Source organism: Scyliorhinus canicula, chromosome 1, assembly GCF_902713615.1.
Source record: "Scyliorhinus canicula chromosome 1, sScyCan1.1, whole genome shotgun sequence".
Taxonomy (NCBI): domain Eukaryota; kingdom Metazoa; phylum Chordata; class Chondrichthyes; order Carcharhiniformes; family Scyliorhinidae; genus Scyliorhinus; species Scyliorhinus canicula.
Window position 1 is genome coordinate 306,662,835 of NC_052146.1, and position 20,378 is coordinate 306,683,212.

At 48.6% G+C, this 20,378-nt stretch overlaps 1 protein-coding gene across 2 annotated transcripts in view; it reads right to left on the reverse strand.

Annotated features, from left to right (window-relative positions):
- The window catches only part of LOC119976558 (phosphatase and actin regulator 2-like), a 207,321-nt gene that overhangs the window by 86,515 nt on the left and 100,428 nt on the right, over window positions 1-20,378 (reverse strand). For both annotated transcript variants that reach the window (XM_038817160.1, XM_038817146.1), the window contains exon 2: window positions 4,603-4,770. In XM_038817160.1, coding sequence (XP_038673088.1) covers window positions 4,603-4,770 — 168 coding nt within the window. The remainder of the gene's footprint in view (window positions 1-4,602; window positions 4,771-20,378) is intronic.

Sequence of the window (20,378 nt, forward strand, 5' to 3'; positions counted from 1 at the left end):
AGCTCTCTGGTACCATGATGTGTTATCTATGTCGGTCTAACATCGACTGCAACTGAAACAAGAAACAGGCCTGTCTTGTTGGAGATGGTCCAACACTGTATTATTGAACCTGTTGGTTGCTGTACATAATCTGCTGTGGGTTGACACTCGATTAACCTAACTGATAACCTCCTACTGGCTTGACCAGACTAGCTCTCTATCACATGGTGATGTTGTTCATTGGCCTGTGCACTGTGACTATCTCCTTAGCCGTGTCCTGTGAGAGAGAGAGCCTTAATGTCCTGTGGGCTTTATAGTGGTGGTGTCCTGTCTGCTGATTGGTTGTTCTGTGTCGTGTGTGTTCATTGGTTAGCCTATGTGTCAATCACTGCCTGCCTGCATCTCATGATATACATGAGTGGATATTATGACATTGACGACAATGGCTTTGGTCGTTTAGTTTGAAGAAGTCCAGTTTCCCTGGTTCTGGATGTCAGACAAACAGAACAAGTGGAGGGGTCAAGGGTGGGTTGCGGTGAGGTAGAACTGGGTGAAAACTGACGCTGTGGTTTCGGTTGATGTTGTGGGAGGGGGCGGGGGGGCTGGTGGCATGGAGTCAAAGCTATGACGGGAGAATTCAACTCAGAGAGCATCAGAATCAGAGGAAAGGGATGGCCACTGTTACTGAGGCTGCAGGGAAGTGAGAACATTGTTGTGTTCAAATTACTTTGTGCTGCAATTATAATTGTGCAATCATTAAAATAGCAGTGGGAAGAGACTTGTAAGATTGTGCGGGCTTTGCAGTCAAAAGCACACAGCGTGATTTCAATTATAAGAACCGAAGGAAGCGGGGTTGCTGCATTGAAGAGGATGGAGAAGACCCACTTGTAATGACACAGGCACTTCCGTTCCCAAAGCCAGAACGTGTAAGCATTGAGGACGTGAACTCTGAAGGAAGTTAATGAGCGGAGAGTTTATCTCAAAGAAAGAATAAAAAGGTGGAAGATTACGTCTGGAAAGAAATGGGTTTTTAAAGCACACTTTTACAGCTTTATGACACATAATGTGCAGAAGAAATCCTTCTCACAGTAGGAAGGTAAATTTAAGGCCAGGAAATCGCTCAGATCTTGGAAAAAGTGTCAAATTATAAGCCATCAGCAAAAGCACAGACAAGGCAATTTGCAAAGTCAGACTTAAATCTATACAGTACTCTACCACATCTCTGAACGATCGCAAATTGCTGTGCATTAATTATTTTAAAAGGTAGTAATCTGCTCTGGACATTTTTGAGAAGATTGAGCAGCTAAATTGTTCATGACGGTGATTGTTGGGGGGGGGGGGGTTATTTGAGGTAACTCTTTGTCCTTCAGTCACTGCAATAGGCCCAGTTCTGCTGATCATTCAAGGAGCAGCATCTTCAATACAACTGGGAACTGAGCTGCAGAAGCAGACCAAATGGCCGAGGGATTGTTGTTCAATAGAGATGAGGGGAATAGGGCTAGCCATTATTAAGGTGCAAATGGCAAAGCAACTTCAAGGAATGGGAAGATGTGTGGTCAAATGCAAAAAATTAAGAAGTAGCTCTCTGAGATTGGCTGCTCCATAATTAGATTCTCAGGAACAGAATCATGCTGCTTGCGTCATCGTAGACATGAATGGAATGGGATCAAGGTCCTCTACTTACATGTAGATACAAAGGAAACCAGGCAGAGCAAGTTAGGCCATTCATTTCAAGAATAAGCAGCCTCACGGCTTCCATCTCCACACAGCTACAACACCAGCACGAGCGCCAAACACGGAAAATTGCCAAGGTCCACAGAAAAGCTTGGCAAATCCAACCTGGCAAATTACCCATCAACCACCTCTTCATCATCAGGTGTTATCGACAGCGCTATCAAGCGGCACTTACTCAGCAATAACCTTCTCATTGACACTCAGTTTGGGTTCGGCCAGGGTCACTCTTCTGACCTCATTACAAACTTGGTCTGAACATCAATAAAAGAGCTGAGCTCCAGAGGTGAGGTGAGAGTGACTGCCCTTAACATTAAGGCAGCATTTGGCCAAATCTGAAATCACTGAGCTAAACTGGAGTCAATGAGAACCAGGGGAAACCTCTTCACTGGTTGGAGTCATACCTGGCACAAAGAAAGATGGCTGTGGTCGTTGGAGGTCAATCATCTCAGTTCAGGGACATCACTGCAGGGGTTCCTCAGGTATCCTTGGCACAACCTAATGTCCTAGGCCCAGCCTAGAAAGAAGACAAGCATGCAGGTGCAGCAGGTGGTAAAGAAGGCAGATGGTACTCTGGCTTTCATAGTGAGAGGATTTGAGTACAGGAGCAGGGATGGCTCGCTGGAATTATACAGGCCCTTAGTGAGGCCACACCTGGAATATTGTGTGCAGCTTTGGTCTCCTTATTTGAGAAAGGATGTTCTTGCCATAGAAGGAGTACAGAGAAGGTTTACCAGATGGATTCTCGGGATGACAAGACTGACATATGAGGAGAGATTGAGTCAGTTAGGATTGTATTCACTGGAGTTCAGAAGAATGAGGGCAGGTCTCGTAGAAACCTATCAAATTCTAACCGGACGAGACAGGGTCGATGCAAGAAGAATGTTCCCGATGGTGGGGGTGTCCAGAACCAGTGGTCACAGTTTGAGGATACAGGGTAGACCGTTTAGGAGTGAGTAGAGGAGAAATTTGAGACCACAGTACTGTATGTTTTCCAGAAGCAGTTGAATATAGCACTTGGGGCAAAGGGGATCAAAGGATATGGGGGAAGGTGAGATTGGGCTATTGAGTTGGATGATCAACCATCTTCATAATGAATGGTAGAGCAGGCTCAAAGGGCCGAATGGCTTACTCCTGCTCCTATTTTCTATGTTTCTAGGTAACCATCTTCAGCTGCTTCATCAATGCGGTTGACTCTTAACTGCCCCCTCATGGGCATTTAGGGATGGGTAATAAATGCTGGCACAGCTTGCAATGCCCACAATCCAGGAACAAATAAAAAAAATCAATGACCTTCTTCATGATAAGGTCATCAATTGGGATGTTCACTGATGACTGCATAATATTCAGTGCCATTTGTTACTCCCCAAACACTGAAGCCGCCAATCTCCATCGGCAGAAAGATCTGGACAATACGCAGGCTTGGGCTGACAAATAGCATTCATGTCACACAAGTGCCAGGCGATGTCCATATCCAACCAGACATCTCCTGTTGACATTCAATGGTATTACCACCGCAAAATTCCCCATTATCTGAACTAGCAATATAAATACTATGGCTACAAGAACAGATCAGAGGTTGGGGATTCTGCGGAGAGTAACTCACCTCCTGACTCTCCATAGCCTAAACACCATCTACAAGGCACAAGTCAGGAGTGTGCTAGAATACACCCCACTTGCCTGGATGAGTGCGGCTCCAACAACATTCAAGAAGTTCAACACCATCCAGGGCGAAACAACCCCGCTTGATTTGTACCCCATCTACCACTTTAAACATTCACTCCCTCCACCCTTAATGCACAGTAGCAGCCGTGTGTGCCTTCTACAAATGTGCATTGCAGCAACTCACCAAGGCTCCTTTGAAAGCACCTTTCAAGCCCACAACCTATGCCACCTGGGACAAGGTACATGGGAAAACCACCGTGCACAGATTCCACTGAAAGCTACATATCATTCTGATGTGGAATTATCATAAGATGAGACGAAATAGGAGCGGGTGGGCCATTTGTCCCCTGATCCAGTTTCATCATTCAGTAAGCTCATGACTAATCTTAACTCAACTTTGAGTTTGTGGCCTTAACTCAACTTTGCGGACTTAATTATGTTGTTGTTCTTTCATTGTCGCTGGGTCACAATCCTGGACGTCCCTCCCTAACAGCACAGTGGGTGTACCTACACCACATGGGCTGCAGCCGTCCAAGAAGGGAACTCACCACCACCTTCTCAAGGGGCAATTAGGGATGGGCAACAAATGCTGGCCTAGCCAGTGATGCCCACATCCCATAAAACAAACAAAAAAAACTTTTACCGGTGTGATTACTGACTGCCAACCTTCTTGGCAACTGAAAATGAACAAAATCAAGAGTCTCGCTCATTCAGGTTTAAATTGTCGTCGAAGGTGTGGGAGAAACAACTTTGTTCACTTTCGTTTTTTCTCTCCTTAATCCCTCTTAATCCAGTCTTTGTTTTCCTCTCTTTATTCCCTATTCTGCAGCTGTGTGACGCTGCATTCACCCACTCTAATTTACACCTCTTTATCCAGAATCGACATTGTTCGGTTGCCAATTTCTCAATCTGATTGGTTAAAACAATATCCGGTTGCCAGCCACTCAGATTGCAGAAATCCTGACGGGGTTGCCGTCCTCTTCCCATCGACCACTGACACCATCTTGTAATGCAAAATATCATGGCAATGAAGCAAGCCAGTACAAGTATGACAAACGGAGGTATAACAAATTAAGGCAATGTGTGTAGCTCTGGAGTGGGGTTGGAATCTGTACCTCTTGTGTACGTTGCCAGCTGAGCTGTGGTGGTCACTGAGAGACAGCCCTAGCTATGCTGCTGAAGATGTAAAGAGCACGCGGACAATGCTGGTGTTAGTGAGTAACTTACATGCAGATGTCTCTTGGAACTTCTCACTTGTTTTCTTTTTCCGCCATTTCCACGGTTTGAAGATTTTGCCTATGGACGCCAACTTGCTTTTTCGCTTCAATGGCGGTGTCCCTGACACGGGGGGCGACGCTTCCGGGTTTGTGACTGAGTATTTTTCCAATCCATCAACTGTGAACAGAATGAGAGACAGGTTAATCCTCCATTTCCCGGCATTCCTGCCTGCAACATTTGTAGGATTTTCTACCATCTGAGTAATAGAAGGACAGTGGTGTGTCTAACTAACCACAGCAATCAATCTCTAACAATGGGCAGGTTTCTCGCTGGGCGACGCCAAAATCGCAAATTGAGCGGAGAAAAGGTTCCCGACGCCAAAATCGCGGCGGCGCTGATTTGACACCAAAACACAATTCTCGTCACTTCGACATTGGCGTCAATGCGTTCCGGAATGGCCGTATGGTAAACGCCATTTCCATGTCATTGACGGGGCCTGACCCGGTATTCTCCAGGACCTCAGCGGTTCTCCGCCTCCGATGGGCCCAGTTCCCGACGGCGCGGTTCACTTGTGCTTTGAAAAGTTTTGAAACCGGCACCGTGCCTGCTGAGGGAGAGAGAGGGGGTACGGAAAGTGTCCAACATCACCATAGTTTACTGACAGTTGTGCCGCTAGCCGGGGGGTTTCTGCCAGGGCTGGGGGGAGTAAGCGGGGTGGGGCCAGGAGGTGGGCTGTGTGGTCGGGGTGGACGGGCACGGAACACCATTGCCGCAGCCGGCAAGGCAGCCATGCAGCTGCGTACACCGCTAACAGCCTACCTTGAACCTAGTGCCACAGGTCATATGGTGTCCATCAAATACACCCGTCTGGGTACTGTCTGGTCCCAGCCAACCCATCAGCTGTATGGGCACGCTCCAGCACAACCAGTGCCATCTTGTTGGCTGGGATGGCTGTGAGTAGGGAGTGTAATGTGTGTGTGCGGCTGCAGCTTATCAGCCTCCCGAGTGTCAATCACGGACCCGGTGAGTCCTGCACCGTTTCTCATTGGCATCGATTGTGTTCCACATGGCTCTGGTGCTAACCACTCCACAGTCACTGAATCGATCCAGGTTCAACGCCAGTTTTGCTGTTGTGAAAGTCCACGAATCCTGCCCCGGGGTCAACACTTAGTTTCAGGAACGGAGAATCGAGCCCAGTAAATCTTAAACAGATCCAGACACAAGGAAACCTCCATTGGTGGAACCACAGGTCCAAATTCACCTGTTCCTCCCCAACTACACTCACCACATTCCATGTTTCCGATTCCCATTAGAACTGTGCCCCAAAATGTTTCCTGGTAACGTGCCATCCCCTGGTGGAGGAATTCACTGCTCCTACCACATGCCAATGGGATTTTCCATTGAGGCCATGCTTTGCCGCCAGGAAATCTGTGGGTGGGGGTGCGCTGCTGGAGGGAACAGAGGGTCCCCACGGCTGGAGAATTCCAGCCAGGATTTACTGAAAGAAATCCACCAGAATCGCATTTGAATAATTTTTTTGTCAGGTGGATGTTTTCTGATCCTTTCTCCACCTTTACTTCAACCACCTGTCTCAATGTTGACAAAGTCCCCCATATAAAGAGATTGGGGGCGGGGTTGTTTTGCATTCATGAATCTTGCTGAATTTAACAGCAGCCCTTGGCTGATTAATCTCTTTTTTTGACTCCATTTCAGTTCCTGAGTCAGATTGAGTGGCTGTTGGAGAGGCCACAGCCGGGGAGTGGAGCTCAGGCAAGGAGGGCTTGGAAAAGCTTGGGGAGGTTGAGGTAAGAGGTGGGAGAGGAGGGATCGGAAATTCCGGAGGGGTGAAAACATGCCCAATTTCCAGAATCATTCCTCAGAATCAAATCATTCAATCGCCTGGCATCCCCCCAACAGTTGCACTATCCTTTCCGAACTTCAGAGACCGGAAGCATACACAATGAGGTTATTCATGAAGGCCTGAGGTGTGGTGACCCTCGGTTCAACCACCACCAGTCAGCTCCCCCCCCTCAAAGGGGAAAGCAGCCTATGGTTCTCTGGGACTATGGCGACTTTACCGTTTACCTTACACAGTGTAATAAGTGAAAATGTATCAATTGTTAATAAGCGGCAGAATTACCTCAGAATTGCAGCTCAATATTAACCTTGTAATACATCTAATTTGTTTTATTCTCTCACACCCAAGCATTGCGATAGCTACAATTTATCATTGTACTGATCCAACATAGCTTTCATTTCCCATACCTTATTTTCTTTCCATTTAAGTTAGATCACAGAACAGACCTCCTGTGGAAAGCAACTATTGCCCAGGTTGATGACAATCCCTGTGACATCGTCTATTCATCAACAGATTACACGTCCATTGTAAAACATTTCCATTCTTTCCTACTCGCTTTGTTTACAGTACCAGCCTTTCCAAAACAAACGATATCAATGATCTTTCTGAAATCCAAGTCCACCTCATTCACGACCTGTAGACCCATCAATCATCTTTATCACAGAGAAGTTAGATCAGCAAGATATCTATTGCTGATCTTTCATGATTTGATTTCTATTCTGATGCCCCAGGACTGTATCTTTAAGAAGAATTTACCTGTAGCACCATCCACAATGGCCATCAAACTCAGTGGGCTGAAGAATTAATATCTGTCCAGGACAAGATGGAAAACTGCCTTGCTCTTTTTCCATCCCCTGAGACAATAGACTGGATCTCAGTATAATACATCACCTGAGAGATGACAGACAGAACAATACAGTGGGCAGATGGTGGCATAGTGGTATTATCACTGGACTAGTAGTCCAGCGACCCAGGGTAACGTTCTGGGACCTGGGTTTAAATCCCACCATGGCAGATGGTGAAATTTGCATTAAATAAAAATCAGGAATTTAAAAATCTAATGATGATCGTGAAACAATTGTTATTGGATTGGATTTGTTTATTGTCACGTGTACCGAGGTACAGTGAAAAGTATTTTTCTGCGAGCAGCTCAACAGATCATTAAGTACATGGGAAGAAAAGGGAATAAAAGAGAATACATAATAGGGCAACACAAGATATACAATGTAACTACATAAGCACCGGCATCGGGTGAAGCATACAGGGTATAATGAGGTCAGTCCATAAGAGGGTCACTTAGGAGTCTGGTGACAGTGGGGAAGAAGCTGTTTTTTAGTCTGTTTGTGCGTGTTCTCAGACTTCTGTATCTCCTGCCCGATGGAAGAAGTTGGAAAAGTGAGTAGGCCGGGTGGGAGGGATCCTTGATTATGCTGCCCGCTTTCCCCCGGCAGCGGGAGGTGTAGATGGAGTCCATGGATGGGAGGCAGGTTTGTGTGATGGACTCAGGGCCGGCTCAAGGCACCGGCAACTCGGGCAGTCGCCCGGGGCGCCATGTGCTAGGGGGCGCCAGACGCGGGTCCCGCGCATGCGCAGTTGGGCTGGTGCCAACCAGCGCATGCGCGGTGGCCGCCCTCCCCCAGGGCGGCCCCCCGCTCGGTCCGCTCCCCCCCTCGGGTCCGCCCCCCCCTCGGGTTCGCCCCCCCGCCCCCGCTCGGTCCGCCCCCCCGCCCCGCCCCCACTCGGTCCGCCCCGCCCCCATTCGGTCCGCCCCTCCCCTCGGGTCCGCCCCCCTGGGTCCGCCCCCCCCTCGGGCCCGCCCCCCCGCCCCCGCTCGGTCCGCCCCGCCCCGCCCCGCCCCCGCTCGGTCCGCCCCCCCCGCCCCGCCCCCGCTCGGTCCACCCCGCCCCGCCCCCGCTCGGTCCGCCCACCCCGCCCCGCTCCCGCTCGGTCCGCCCCCCATCCGCCCCGCCCCCCCTCTCGGCCCCGCCCCCCTCCCCAAGGGCGCCGAAGTTCAGCTTGCCCGGGGCGCCAGCAACCCTAGGGCCGGCGCTGGATGGACTGGGCGGTATTCACGACTCGCTGAAGTTTCTTGCGGTCCTGGGTCGAGCAGTTGCCATACCAGGCTGTGATGCAGCCAGATAGGATGCTCTCTATGGTGCATCTGTAAATGTTGGTAAGAGTTAATGTGAACATGCTGAATTTCCTTAGTTTCCTGAGGAAGTATAGGCGTTGTTTTGTTTTCTTGGTGGTACAGGACAGATTTTTGGTGATGTGCACCCCAAGGAATTTGAAACTGCAAACCATCTCCACCTCGGCCCCGTTGATGCTGACAGGGGTGTGTACAGTACTTTGCTTCCTGAAATCAATGACCAGCTCTTTAGTTTTGCTGGCATTGAGGGAGAGATTGTTGTCGCTACACCACTCTACTAGGTTCTCTATCTCCCTCCTGTATTCGGACTCGTTGTTATTCGAGATCTGGCCCACTATGGTCGTATTGTCAGCAAACTTGTAGATGGAGTTGGAACCAAGTTTTGCCACGCAGTCATGTGTGTACAGGGAGTAGAGTAGGGGGCTAAGTATGCAGCCTTGCGGGGCCCTGGTATTGAGGACTATCGTGAAGGAGGTGTTGTTGTTCATTCTTACTGATTGTGATCTGTTGGTCAGAAAATCGAGTCATAGGTTGTGGTCTGTTGTGGTCTGCTGATTGTGGTCTGTTGGTCAGAAAATGTTATTTCTCATAACATAGAAAATACAAGCAAGAGGAGGCCATTTGGCCCTTCAAGCCTGGTCCGCCATTCATTATGATCATGGCTGATCATAAAGTTCAATACCCTGATTCCCGCTTTCCCACCATATCCCTTGACCAGTGGTTAGCACTGTTGCTTCACAGCGGCAGTATCCCAGGTTCGATTCCTGGCTTGGGTCCCTGACTGTGTGGAGTCTGCACGTTCTCCCCCTGCCTGCGTGGGTTTCCTCCGGGTGCTCCGGTTTCCTCCCACATGTCCCAAAAGATGTGCTTGTTAGGTGAATTGGATATTCTGTATTCTCCACCAGTGTGCAGGCATTGGAGTGTGGTGACAAGGGGATTTTCACAGTTACTTCATTGCAACATTAATGTAAGCCTCCTTGTGACAATAATAAAGATAATAATAAAGATCCCTTTAGCCCCAAAAGCGATATCTAATTCCTTCTTGAAATTACACAACGTTTTGGCCTCAACCACTTTCTGTGGGAGTGAATTCCACAGATTCACCCCTCTCTCTGGGTGAAGAAATTTCTCCTCACCTCAGCCCTAAAGGTTTACCCCTTATCCTCAAACTATGACCCCTATTTCTGGACTCCCCCACCATCGGGAACATTCTTTCTGAATCTACCTGGTCTAATCCTGTTAGAATTTTGTAAGTTTCTATGAGATCCCCGCTCACTCTTCTAAACACCAATAAATATAATCCTAACCCACTTTGTCTCTCCTCATATGACAGTCCCGCCACCCCAGGATTCAGCCTGGTAAACCCTCGCTGCTCTCCCTCCATAGCAAGAACATCCTTCCTCAGATAAGGACACCAAAACTACACACAATACAATCCAGGTGTGGCCTCATCAATGTCCTATACAATGCAGTAAAACATCTGCATTCCTATACTCAAATCCTCTCGCTATGAAGGCCAACATACCATTTGCCTCCTTAACTGCCGGCTGTACCTACGTGCTTACTTTCAGTGGCTGATGCACGAGGACACCAAGGTATCGCTGAATATCTACCTCTCTCATTTTACACCCATTCAAATAATAGCCTGCCTTCCTATTTTTGCTACCGAAGCGGAGAACCTCACACTTATCCAAATTGAACTGCATCTGCCATACATGTGCCCACTCACTCAGCCTGTCCGAAACCCATTGAACCAACTCTGCATCCTCCTCACAGCTCACCCTCCCACCCAAGTTTGTATCATCTGCAAATATGGAGACAATACATTTAGTTCCCTCGTCCAAATCATTAAAATATAATGATGTGGAGATGCTGCCGTTGGACTGGGGTGGGCACAGTAAGAAGTCTTACAACACCAGGTTAAAGTCCAACAGGTTTGTTTGGAGTCACTAGCTTTTGGAGCACAGCTCCTTAATCAGGTGAGTATATTAATATACAATGTGAACAGTTGGGGTCCCAGCACAGATCCCTGCGGTACCACACTAGTCACTGCCTGCCAATCAGAAAAAGACCCATTTATTCCAACTTTTTGCTTCCTGTCTGGTAACCAGCTTTTTATCCATCCCATGGCACTGCCCGCAATCCCATGTGCTTTAACTTTACATATAGGGGTGGCACGGTAGCACAATGGTTATCGCAGTTGCTTCACAGCACCAGGGTCCCGGGTTCGATTCCCGGCTTGGGTCACTATCTGTGCGAAGTCTGCACGTTCTCCCCATATCTGCTTGGGTTTCCTCCGGGTGCTCCGGTTTCCTCCCACAGTCCAAAGATGTGCGGGTTAGGTGAATTGGCCGTGCTAAATTGTGCCAAAGACATGCTTGTTAGGTAAATTGGACATTCTGAATTCTTCCTCAGTGTAACCAAATAGGCGCCGTAGTGTGGCGACGAGGGGATTTTCACAGTGACTTCATTGCAATGTTAATCTGAGCCTACTTGTGACACTAATAAAGATTATTATTATTATTATATTAGTCTGCTGTGTGAGACCTTGTCAAAAGCCTTCTGAAAGTCTAAAATAACTACATCTACTGGTTCTCCCTGGTCAACTCTACCAGTTCCATCTTCAAAGAATTCTAGTAGGTTTGTCAAGTATGATTTTCCTTTTGTAAATCCATGTTGTCTTTGACTGATTTCACCACTGCTTTCCAAATACTGTGCTATGAAATCCTTGATAATGGACTCCAGCAACTTCCCTACTACCGATGCTAGGCTCACTGGTCTATGGTTCCCTGCTTTCTCTCTCTCTACCCTTTTGAATAGCGGGGTTACATTCGCTACCCTCCAATCTGTAGGAACCATTCTAGAGTCCAAAGAATTTTGCAAAATGACCACCAATGGATCTACTATTTCTAGGGCCACTTCCTTAAGCACTCTGGGATGTAGATTATCCGGCCCTTGAGATTTGTCCACCTTCAATCCCATTAATTTTCCCCAAACCATTTCTTTACTTATCTTAATTTCCATCAGTTCCCCACTAAAACTTGTGTTTCTCAGAACTTCCGGTACATTATTCATATCTTCCTTTGTGAACGCAGAAGCAAAGTATGAAATTAGTTCCTCAGCCATTTCTTTGTTCCCTATTATATTTTATTAATTTTATATTTTCCCTTTACATGAAAATGAAAATGAAAATCGCTTATTGTCACGAGTAGTCTTCAATGAAGTTACTGTGAAAAGCCCCTAGTTGCCACATTCCGGCGCCTGTCCGGGGAGGCTGGTATGGGAATCGAACCGTGCTGCTGGCCTGCTTGGTCTGCTTTAAAAGCCAGCGATTTAGCTTTGTGAGCTAAACCAGCCCCTACCATATCTATTTACATGTAAAAGAAACTTTTACAGTCAGTTTTTATGTTCCCCGCTAGCTTTCTTTCATATTGCATTTTCCCTTCTTTATCAATCCCTTGGTCTGCCTTGGTTGAATTTTAAACTGTTCCCAATTATAGAATTTACAGTGTAGAAGGAGGCAATTCGGCCCATCGAGTCTGCACCGGCGCTTGGAAAGAGCACCCTACCCAAGGTCAACACCTCCACCCTATCCCCGTAACCCGATAACCCCACCTAATCTTTTTGGACACTAAGGGCAATTTAGCACGGCCAATCCACCTAGGCTGCACATCTTTGGACTGTGGGAGGAAACCGGATGACACAGACACGGGGAGAAAGTGAAAACTCCACACAGACAATAACCCGAGGCCGGAATCGAACCTTGGACCCTGGTGCTGTGAGGCAGCAGTGCCAACCATTGTGCCACTGTGCCGCCCCTCAGGTCTATTGCTTTTTCTTGCTCATTTGGGGCAGCAGGGTAGCATGGTGGTTAGCATAAATGCTTCACAGCTCCAGGGTCCCAGGTTCGATTGCCGGCTGGGTCACTGTCTGTGTGGAGTCTGCACGTCCTCCCCCTGTGTGCGTGGGTTTCCTCCGGGTGCTCCGGTTTCCTCCCACAGTCCAAAGATGTGCGGGTTAGGTGGATTGGCCATGCTAAATTGCCCGTAGTGTCCTAAAAAAAGTAAGGTTAATGGGGGGGGGGGTTGTTGGGTTACGGGTATAGGGTGGATACGTGGGTTTGAGTAGGGTGATCATGGCTCAGCACAACATTGAGGGCCGAAGGGCCTGTTCTGTGCTGTACTGTTCTATGTTCTATTTGTATGCCTCTGCTTTGAATCTAAGACTATCTCTAATTTCCCGTGCAAGCCATGGTTTGGCCACAGTTCTCTTTCTACTCTTGCGCCAAGTAGGAATAAAGAACTTTTGGAGTTCACCTGTTCGTTCCTTGAATACCTGCCATTGCCTGCCCGCTGTCCTTCCTTTCAGCAATGTTTCCTAGTCCATCATAGCCAGCACATGCCTCATGCCATCATAGTTACCTTTATTGAGGTTCAGGACTTTGATCTCAAAATCAGCTACCTCACTATTCACCTTGATAAAGAATTCTATCATATTATGGTCACTCATCCCAAGTGTTAACTCATAATTAGATTGCCAACTAATCCTTTCTCTTTGCTCAACACCTAACACAAAATGGCCTGTTCCCTTGTTGACTCCTCAACATACTGGTGCAGAAAACCATCCCGTATACACTCCAGAAATTCCTCCTCTATTGTACTGTGCCTCATCTGAGTCACCCAATCCAGATTAAAGTCATGAAAAGGCCAGATGGTATAATAATGTATTTTAGGGAAAGAAATCCTACCTGGTCTGCCCTACATTTGACTCCAGACACAGAGCAATGTGTGGTTGACTCTTAAATGGCCTAGTAAGCCACTCAGTCCAAGGTGGTGATACATGTTGGTCCAGCCAGTGATGCTCAATGTTAGATTACACAAACCTCCCTCTGTTAGCCTTGATTTTGTGCTGAAGTTTCTGGGACGGGGCTGGAACCCACAACCTTGTAACCCCTAAGCAAGAGAGCACTGCGACACAGCTGATACTCAAATACTAGCAGCTCACAAGCAGAGGGCGGCACGGCGGTGTGGTGGTATGATTTGCATAGCTGTTTGCCATTGGTGCAGAACACCGGCTTACCATTGGCCCTGGTCGGTCATGTGCCTCGCGACTGATTGGTTGAGACCAGTCATGTGAGGGCTCTCCAATTGGTCGAGAGGCTGAGTTAACCACGCCTCCATACCGCGGTATAAATAGTCAGAACACCCGGCGGTCGTCCATTTTATTGTAGTTGACCGCAGGGCTAAGTTCTAGCTTATTAAAGCCTAACTTTTGTATAGCAACTCGTCTCTCGTGCAATTGATGGCTCATCAGGCGGCACAGTGGTTAGCACTGCTGCCTCATAGCACCAGGGACCTGGGTTCAATTGCAGCCTCGGGTAACTGTGCGGAGTTTGCACTTTCTCCCCGTGCCTGTGTGGGTTTACTCTGGGTAAACCCACGTCCAAAGATGTGCAGCTTAGGTGGATTGGCCAGGCTGAATTGAGTTATGGGGATAGGATGGAGACGTGGGATTAAGTCGGGTGCTCTTTCCTAGGGCTGGTGCAGACTCGATGGGCCAAATGGCCTCCTTCTGCACTGTAGGGATTCTATGATTACTTCATCGCATATTTTTTAAAAATCAGAAAGACAATATTGAATGCAGCCGAGATATCCTGGGGGAGGAATTAATTCAACGTGTCTCCAACATTCACAAACCACTCACACGCCTGAGCCCTTAATGAAATGAACATTAGGACTTTGTTTCCAGTAATGATCATTAATGCTTATTATGTTTCCAATATAATCAACACATTACTAGCAGCAACCACCTGAATGGATTACGTGGCTTTTAATTCCCCTGTTAACTGTCTGCAGCATTATTGCTAACCTGCTGACATTAAATTCCTACGCCTACTATTTTAACCCTGATGTAAATCCTCTTGTTTTAACTGTTCTCTGTAAGACACGTGTGTTCCATTATAAATAGCTCAGGGCGTTGGTGAAACTCTATAGGACTTACTGGCCTTCTCACCTGTTTCTGAATTCCCAAATCCACCCTGAACTTATATAGATATATAGAACAGTACAGCACAGAACAGGCCCTTCAGCCCTCGATGTTGTGCCGAGCCATGATCACCCTACTCAAACCCACGTATCCACCCTATACCCGTAACCCAACAACCCCCCCCTTAACCTTACTTTTTAGGACACTACGGGCAATTTAGCATGGCCAATCCACCTAACCCGCACATCTTTGGACTGTGGGAGGAAACCGGAGCACCCGGAGGAAACCCACGCAGACACGGGGAGGACGTGCAGACTCCGCACAGACAGTGACCCAGCCGGGAATCGAACTTGGGACCCTGGAGCTGTGAAGCATTTATGCTAACCACTATGCTACCATGCTGCCCCATGAACTTTGTTCAGCTTCTGTCACACCCTCATGAAGATATGAAGAGGATGGATTTCTTCACTTAAGAAAAGCAGAATATTTGCTCCTTGACAAAATTTGACTCCAGGGGGTCAGGTGGTTGTGTGCGGACACAAGGATAGACAAGCCTGGGCATATCTCTGGGAATTCACTTAAAATGCAAACTACCTGCCCAGGTGTCAATAAGCTCGCCTCACTGTTTCATATCTGGACTGCTGATGGGATAGCACGCATCCTCCATCATGTCTCAAATCGCTTACCATCAACCCATTGATGTGGGCAAGAGAGAATCATCGATACTGTTGTCACATGACAGAAACTGGCCTGAGAGGAAATACCTTATTAATCTGCAGGGAGCGCAATGGGTCAGTTTGAGGAGTGACGATCAGAGGGAAGCTATCTCGTCCAGTAAATGGAAGAACCCTGCCTGGAAAATCCACCATAGGCAGAAAAGTGGAACTAATTTATTTTACCTGCAAGATATATCCTCACTATAGGAGCATGTTTGTAGCTGCAACTGGCAAAAATCCAGAGCCTACCATTGCAAGTAATGAGCTATCTTGAGTTCATCAGCAAAAAGTTCCAGCCTCTATTGTCTTCTGTGAACAGAGAGTTCTAAAGCAATATTTCATATGCACATACAAATGAGGAGGAATAGGCCATTCAGCCCCTCGAACTTGCTCCACCTTTCCGTTAGAATCAAATTGTGGCCTCAATTCCACATTCTGCCTTTGACTCCCTTGTTTGTCAAGAATCTATCTGCCACTGCCTTAAAAATATTCAGTCACCCTGCCTCTCATCATTTTCTGTGGAAGGTAGTTTAGAAGATTCACAACCCTCAGAGAAACACATTCTTCTCATCTCCTGCCTAACTTGGAGACCCCTTACTTTGAAGTTGTGGCCCCTTGTTCTAGTCCCTCCCACCTTGGGAAACGTACTTTTCGTATCCATCCTGTTTCAAACTACCAACTTGAAGAATCGATGGAATAGTGACTCGAGCTCTTTTGAAATATATCAATGCATGCTACATCTTTCGAAACCATCTTTCATGTGTGTGTGCGAGCCAGAAGTGTGAGTTTGTTGTGATTACATTTTGGACGTTGTGAAAATAATTATCTACCCTTACTTTTATTTTAAATTTACAAGAAAGCCTGCTTTGGGGCAGCACGGTGGCCTAGTGGTTAGCACAGCTGCCTCATGGCGCTGAGGTCCCAGGTTCGATCCCGGCTCTGGGTCACTGTCCGTTTGGAGTTTGCACATTCTCCCCGTGTCTGCGTGGGTTTCGCCCCCACAACCCAAAAATGTGCAGAGTAGGTGGATTGGACACACTAAATTGCCCCTTAATTGGAAAAAATAATTGGGTAATCTAAATTTATATTAAAAAAAAGAAAGCCCGCTTTGCATTGATTCTTAAAATTCACAGCGCTTGAGGGGTTAAAACACTCCCTCTCAAAAATACATCTTGTTGCTGTCAATCGAGAGGTGGGAAAAAGAGAAAATTATCCCATATCTTCCCCCATACCGTCTGCAAAACAATTATAAACCTGGTAGAAGTTCGCTCCTGATTAGAAACTGGCTTCAGTGACGGAAATAGAACCTTTTTGTTCCTGAACTCCACCCTGACTTGAGGGAAAAACAATCCGACAAAAACAGATTAGTTCACACGATGGTGACAGGAAAATGATATGTGAGATGCCACTGATACTCCAGAATTTATTCTCCTCACTGAGAGGTGGGCAGCAAATGGTCACCGACAGGTAGGTCAAGGAGAGATTTAATAGAGGCACTTAATATTATGAGCAGTTATGATAGGGTAAATGAGGAGAAAGTGTTTCACTAGCAGCAGGATTGCTAACCAAAGGGACCCAGATTTCAGTTTATTGGCAGAGTGACAAGAGGTGGAAATGGTTTTACACAGTGAGTTGTTGTGACGTGGGATGAACTGTATCCCAGTTGCTGGCTCCTGGCAGACTCAATCATAACCTGTACAATGAAGTTGGATATATGTTTGAAAAGGGACATTGAAACTGCAAGTCTGTGGGGAAGGAGCAGAGTGGGAAGAATTGGAGGGTTCTTTCCCATGTTACAAAAGTGAGTGTGATTTAAAAATACTTTGTTGTTTGGAAGGGGGAGCGCTTTGGGTTGACCCAAGGTTAGCTATAAACAGGGGTTTCTGTCCCATTCCAACATCCCGATATGATCAATGAAAGTGGAGCAGTGCAGCAGAATTAGTCATGAGGGTTACACTTAGTGAGAAAACTTCATAACTTTGTCAACCACCCCCGCACAAATATAAATATATATAAGTCTACACTTTCACACAGCACAGCTGTGAGCAACGGCGGTGTGTCAGGAATCTCATGCATTAGCTTTCAATGGACCCTGGCAAGATTGAAAGCGGCAGGCGCTTAATGCACTTGAAATATTATTTGGAATTGGATTAACTGGATACCAAGCCCACAACAGGAGGCAGTGTGGGGGGGGGGGGGGGGGGGGGGGCAGGGAAGGGGGAGGTGGGGTTGGAATTGATGGTGAATGAGTATATGCCATCCTGAAACTGGCTGATCCAAATGGTAGTCCCTGAAAAGCAGCCACAAGTCCACGAAACCAGCAGTTCGGAAATTGGAGGCTCAGTTGGACAGACTGGCTGGGCAGGCCAGCGGCTGATGCAGTTGAACACAGGCCCGTGTGTGGTGATCCACCACTGTGTAAATATGTGTGTGCCTGTATTAGGGGATGTACAGCAGTATCTGTATTACAGTTGGTCGGTAGCCCCTGCCGGCTAGCTCCGCCCACAGGGAGCAGTATAAATATTCATGAGTTCTCCTGAGCTGCCATTCTACCAGCTGCCGTCGGAGGATTAACATCTCATGGTAACAAAGCCTCTCTTGCACCGGTTCGAGTCTTTGTGTGCAATTGTTAGTGCATAAATTTATTACCGTGAGATTTTCTACATCATGGACATCAGAATAAAACCCGATCGCTTGCAGCTGGATCCGCAATCGCCAAACACCAGAAAACACTTTAATCACTGGCTGGTTTGTTTCGAGGCTTACATCACCTCAGCGGACCCCGCACCGTCGCAAGCTCAGAAAATTCAACTCCTCTACTCAAGGTTGAGCTCCAGCGTGTTCCCGCTGGTACAGGACGCGCCAAACTACGCACGCGCCATGGAACTTCTTAAAGAAAATTACGTCCAGTCGACGAACACTCTGCGAGGCATGTACTCGCCACTCGCGTCCAGCTACCGGGTGAGTCGATCGAGAACTTCTGGCGGGCCCTTATCCCTCTAGTACGGGACTGCGAGTGCCAGGCCATCTCGGCTATGGAACATTCCAATCTCCTCATGCGAGATGCATTTGTGACAGGGATTGCATCGACCCCATCCGGCAACGACTGCCCCCAGGTTGCGCTCTCCATGATGGTCGCCTCACGTAACGTACAATCCTACCCCACCCACCATGCGGCCCACCCATCCTACTCCTCGTGGACCCTGCAGCCGACCCCCCCGACTGGGGCCGCTTCCGCGCAATATGCCTGCACTACTCGCCACAGCGCGCACCCTGGGGGTCCCCGCTGCTACTTCTGCGGCCAGCAGAAGTACGCCCGCCAGCGCTGCCTGGCCCGTGCCACGACCTGTAAATCCTGTGGCAAGAAAGGCCACTTTGCAGCAGTGTGTCAGGCCCGCGCTGTTGCCGCTATCGCGCCCGACCTCTCCCCCTTTCCTCATCCGATCGTGCAATGGGTGCCACCATCCGCTGCTCCCGGGGCCACGTGCGACCAGTGGGCGCCGCCATCTTCCCCCCCAGGTCCATGTGCGGCCAGTGGGCGCCGCCATCTTTCCCGCCCCGTAACGTGCGCTCCATGGTCGCCGCCATCTTCTTCCCCGCAGTATCAGGTACTTCGGAAGCCGCCATTTTGTCCTCCCCTCTGGACTGGACCACGGGACTCTGGTCGCTGCCGCTCCTCGTTGGACTCTTCTGACTCTTCGGATGATCGCCCGCTACTCGCCTCCATGACGCTCGACCAATCCCGTCCTCACAACCTGGCTACCGCATCAACGACGGTGCTCATCAACGGCCACGCGACCTACTGCCTACTAGACTCCGGGAGCACCGATAGCTTCATCCACCCGGACACGGTAAGACGCTGCTCCCTCGCAGTCCATCCTGCCCACCAGCGGATCTCACTGGCTTCCAGATCCCACTCTGTCTCGATATGGGGTTTCTGTCTGGTCAACCTCACCGTACAAGACGTTGAATTCAGCGGTTTCCGCCTGTACATTCTCCCCAACCTCTGTGCTACACTATTACTGGGCCTGGATTTCCAAAGTAACCTCCAGAGCCTCACCCTCAAATTCGGAGAGCCCCTACCCCCACTCACCGTTTGCGGCCTCACGACCCTCAAGGTTGACCCTCCCTCTCTCTTTGCCAATCTGGCTGCAGATTGCAAGCCCGTCGCCACCCGGAGCAGACGGTACAGCACCCAGGACAAGACCTTCATCAGGTCCGAAGTCCAGCGGCTGCTTCGGGAGGGTATTATCGAGGCCAGCAATAGCCCCTGGAGAGCTCAAGTGGTGGCGGTTAAAACTGGGGAGAAACACAGGATGGTCGTGGACTACAGCCAGACCATCAACCGGTACACGCAGCTCGACGTATCTGATATGGTCAATCAGATTGCACAGTACCGGGTCTTCTCAACGATTGACCTGAAATTCGCCTACCACCAGCTCCCCATCCGTAAATCGGACCGTCCCTACACTGCCTTCGAGGCGGACGGTCGCCTCTATCAATTCCTTAGGTTTCCCTTCAGCGTCACTAACGATGTCTCGGTATTTCAAAGAGAAATGGACAGAATGGTTGACCGGTACGGACTGCGGGCCATGTTTCCGTACTTAGACAATGTCACCATCTGCGGCCACGACCAGCAGGACCATGACGCCAACCGTGCCAAATTTCTCCACACCGCATCTCTCCTCAACCTCACCTATAACAAGGAGAAGTGCGTATTCAGCACAGGCTGCTTAGCCATCCTCGGCTACGTAGTCCAAAACTGACTCCTTTGGGCCCGATCCCGACCGCATGCGCCCCCTCATGGAGCTCCCCCTCCCCCATTGCCCAAGGCTCTCAAACGATGCCTGGGGTTCTTTTCTTACTACGCCCAGTGGGTCCCACAATACGCGGACAAGGCCCGCCCACTGATCCAGTCCACGCAATTTCCACTCATGGCCGAGGTACAACAGGCCTTCGCCCGTATTCGCTCAGACATAGCCAAGGCCGGGATGCACACAGTAGATGAGACACTGCCCTTTCAAGTAGAGAGCGACGCTTCAGATGTCGCCCTTGCCGCCACTCTAAACCAGGCAGA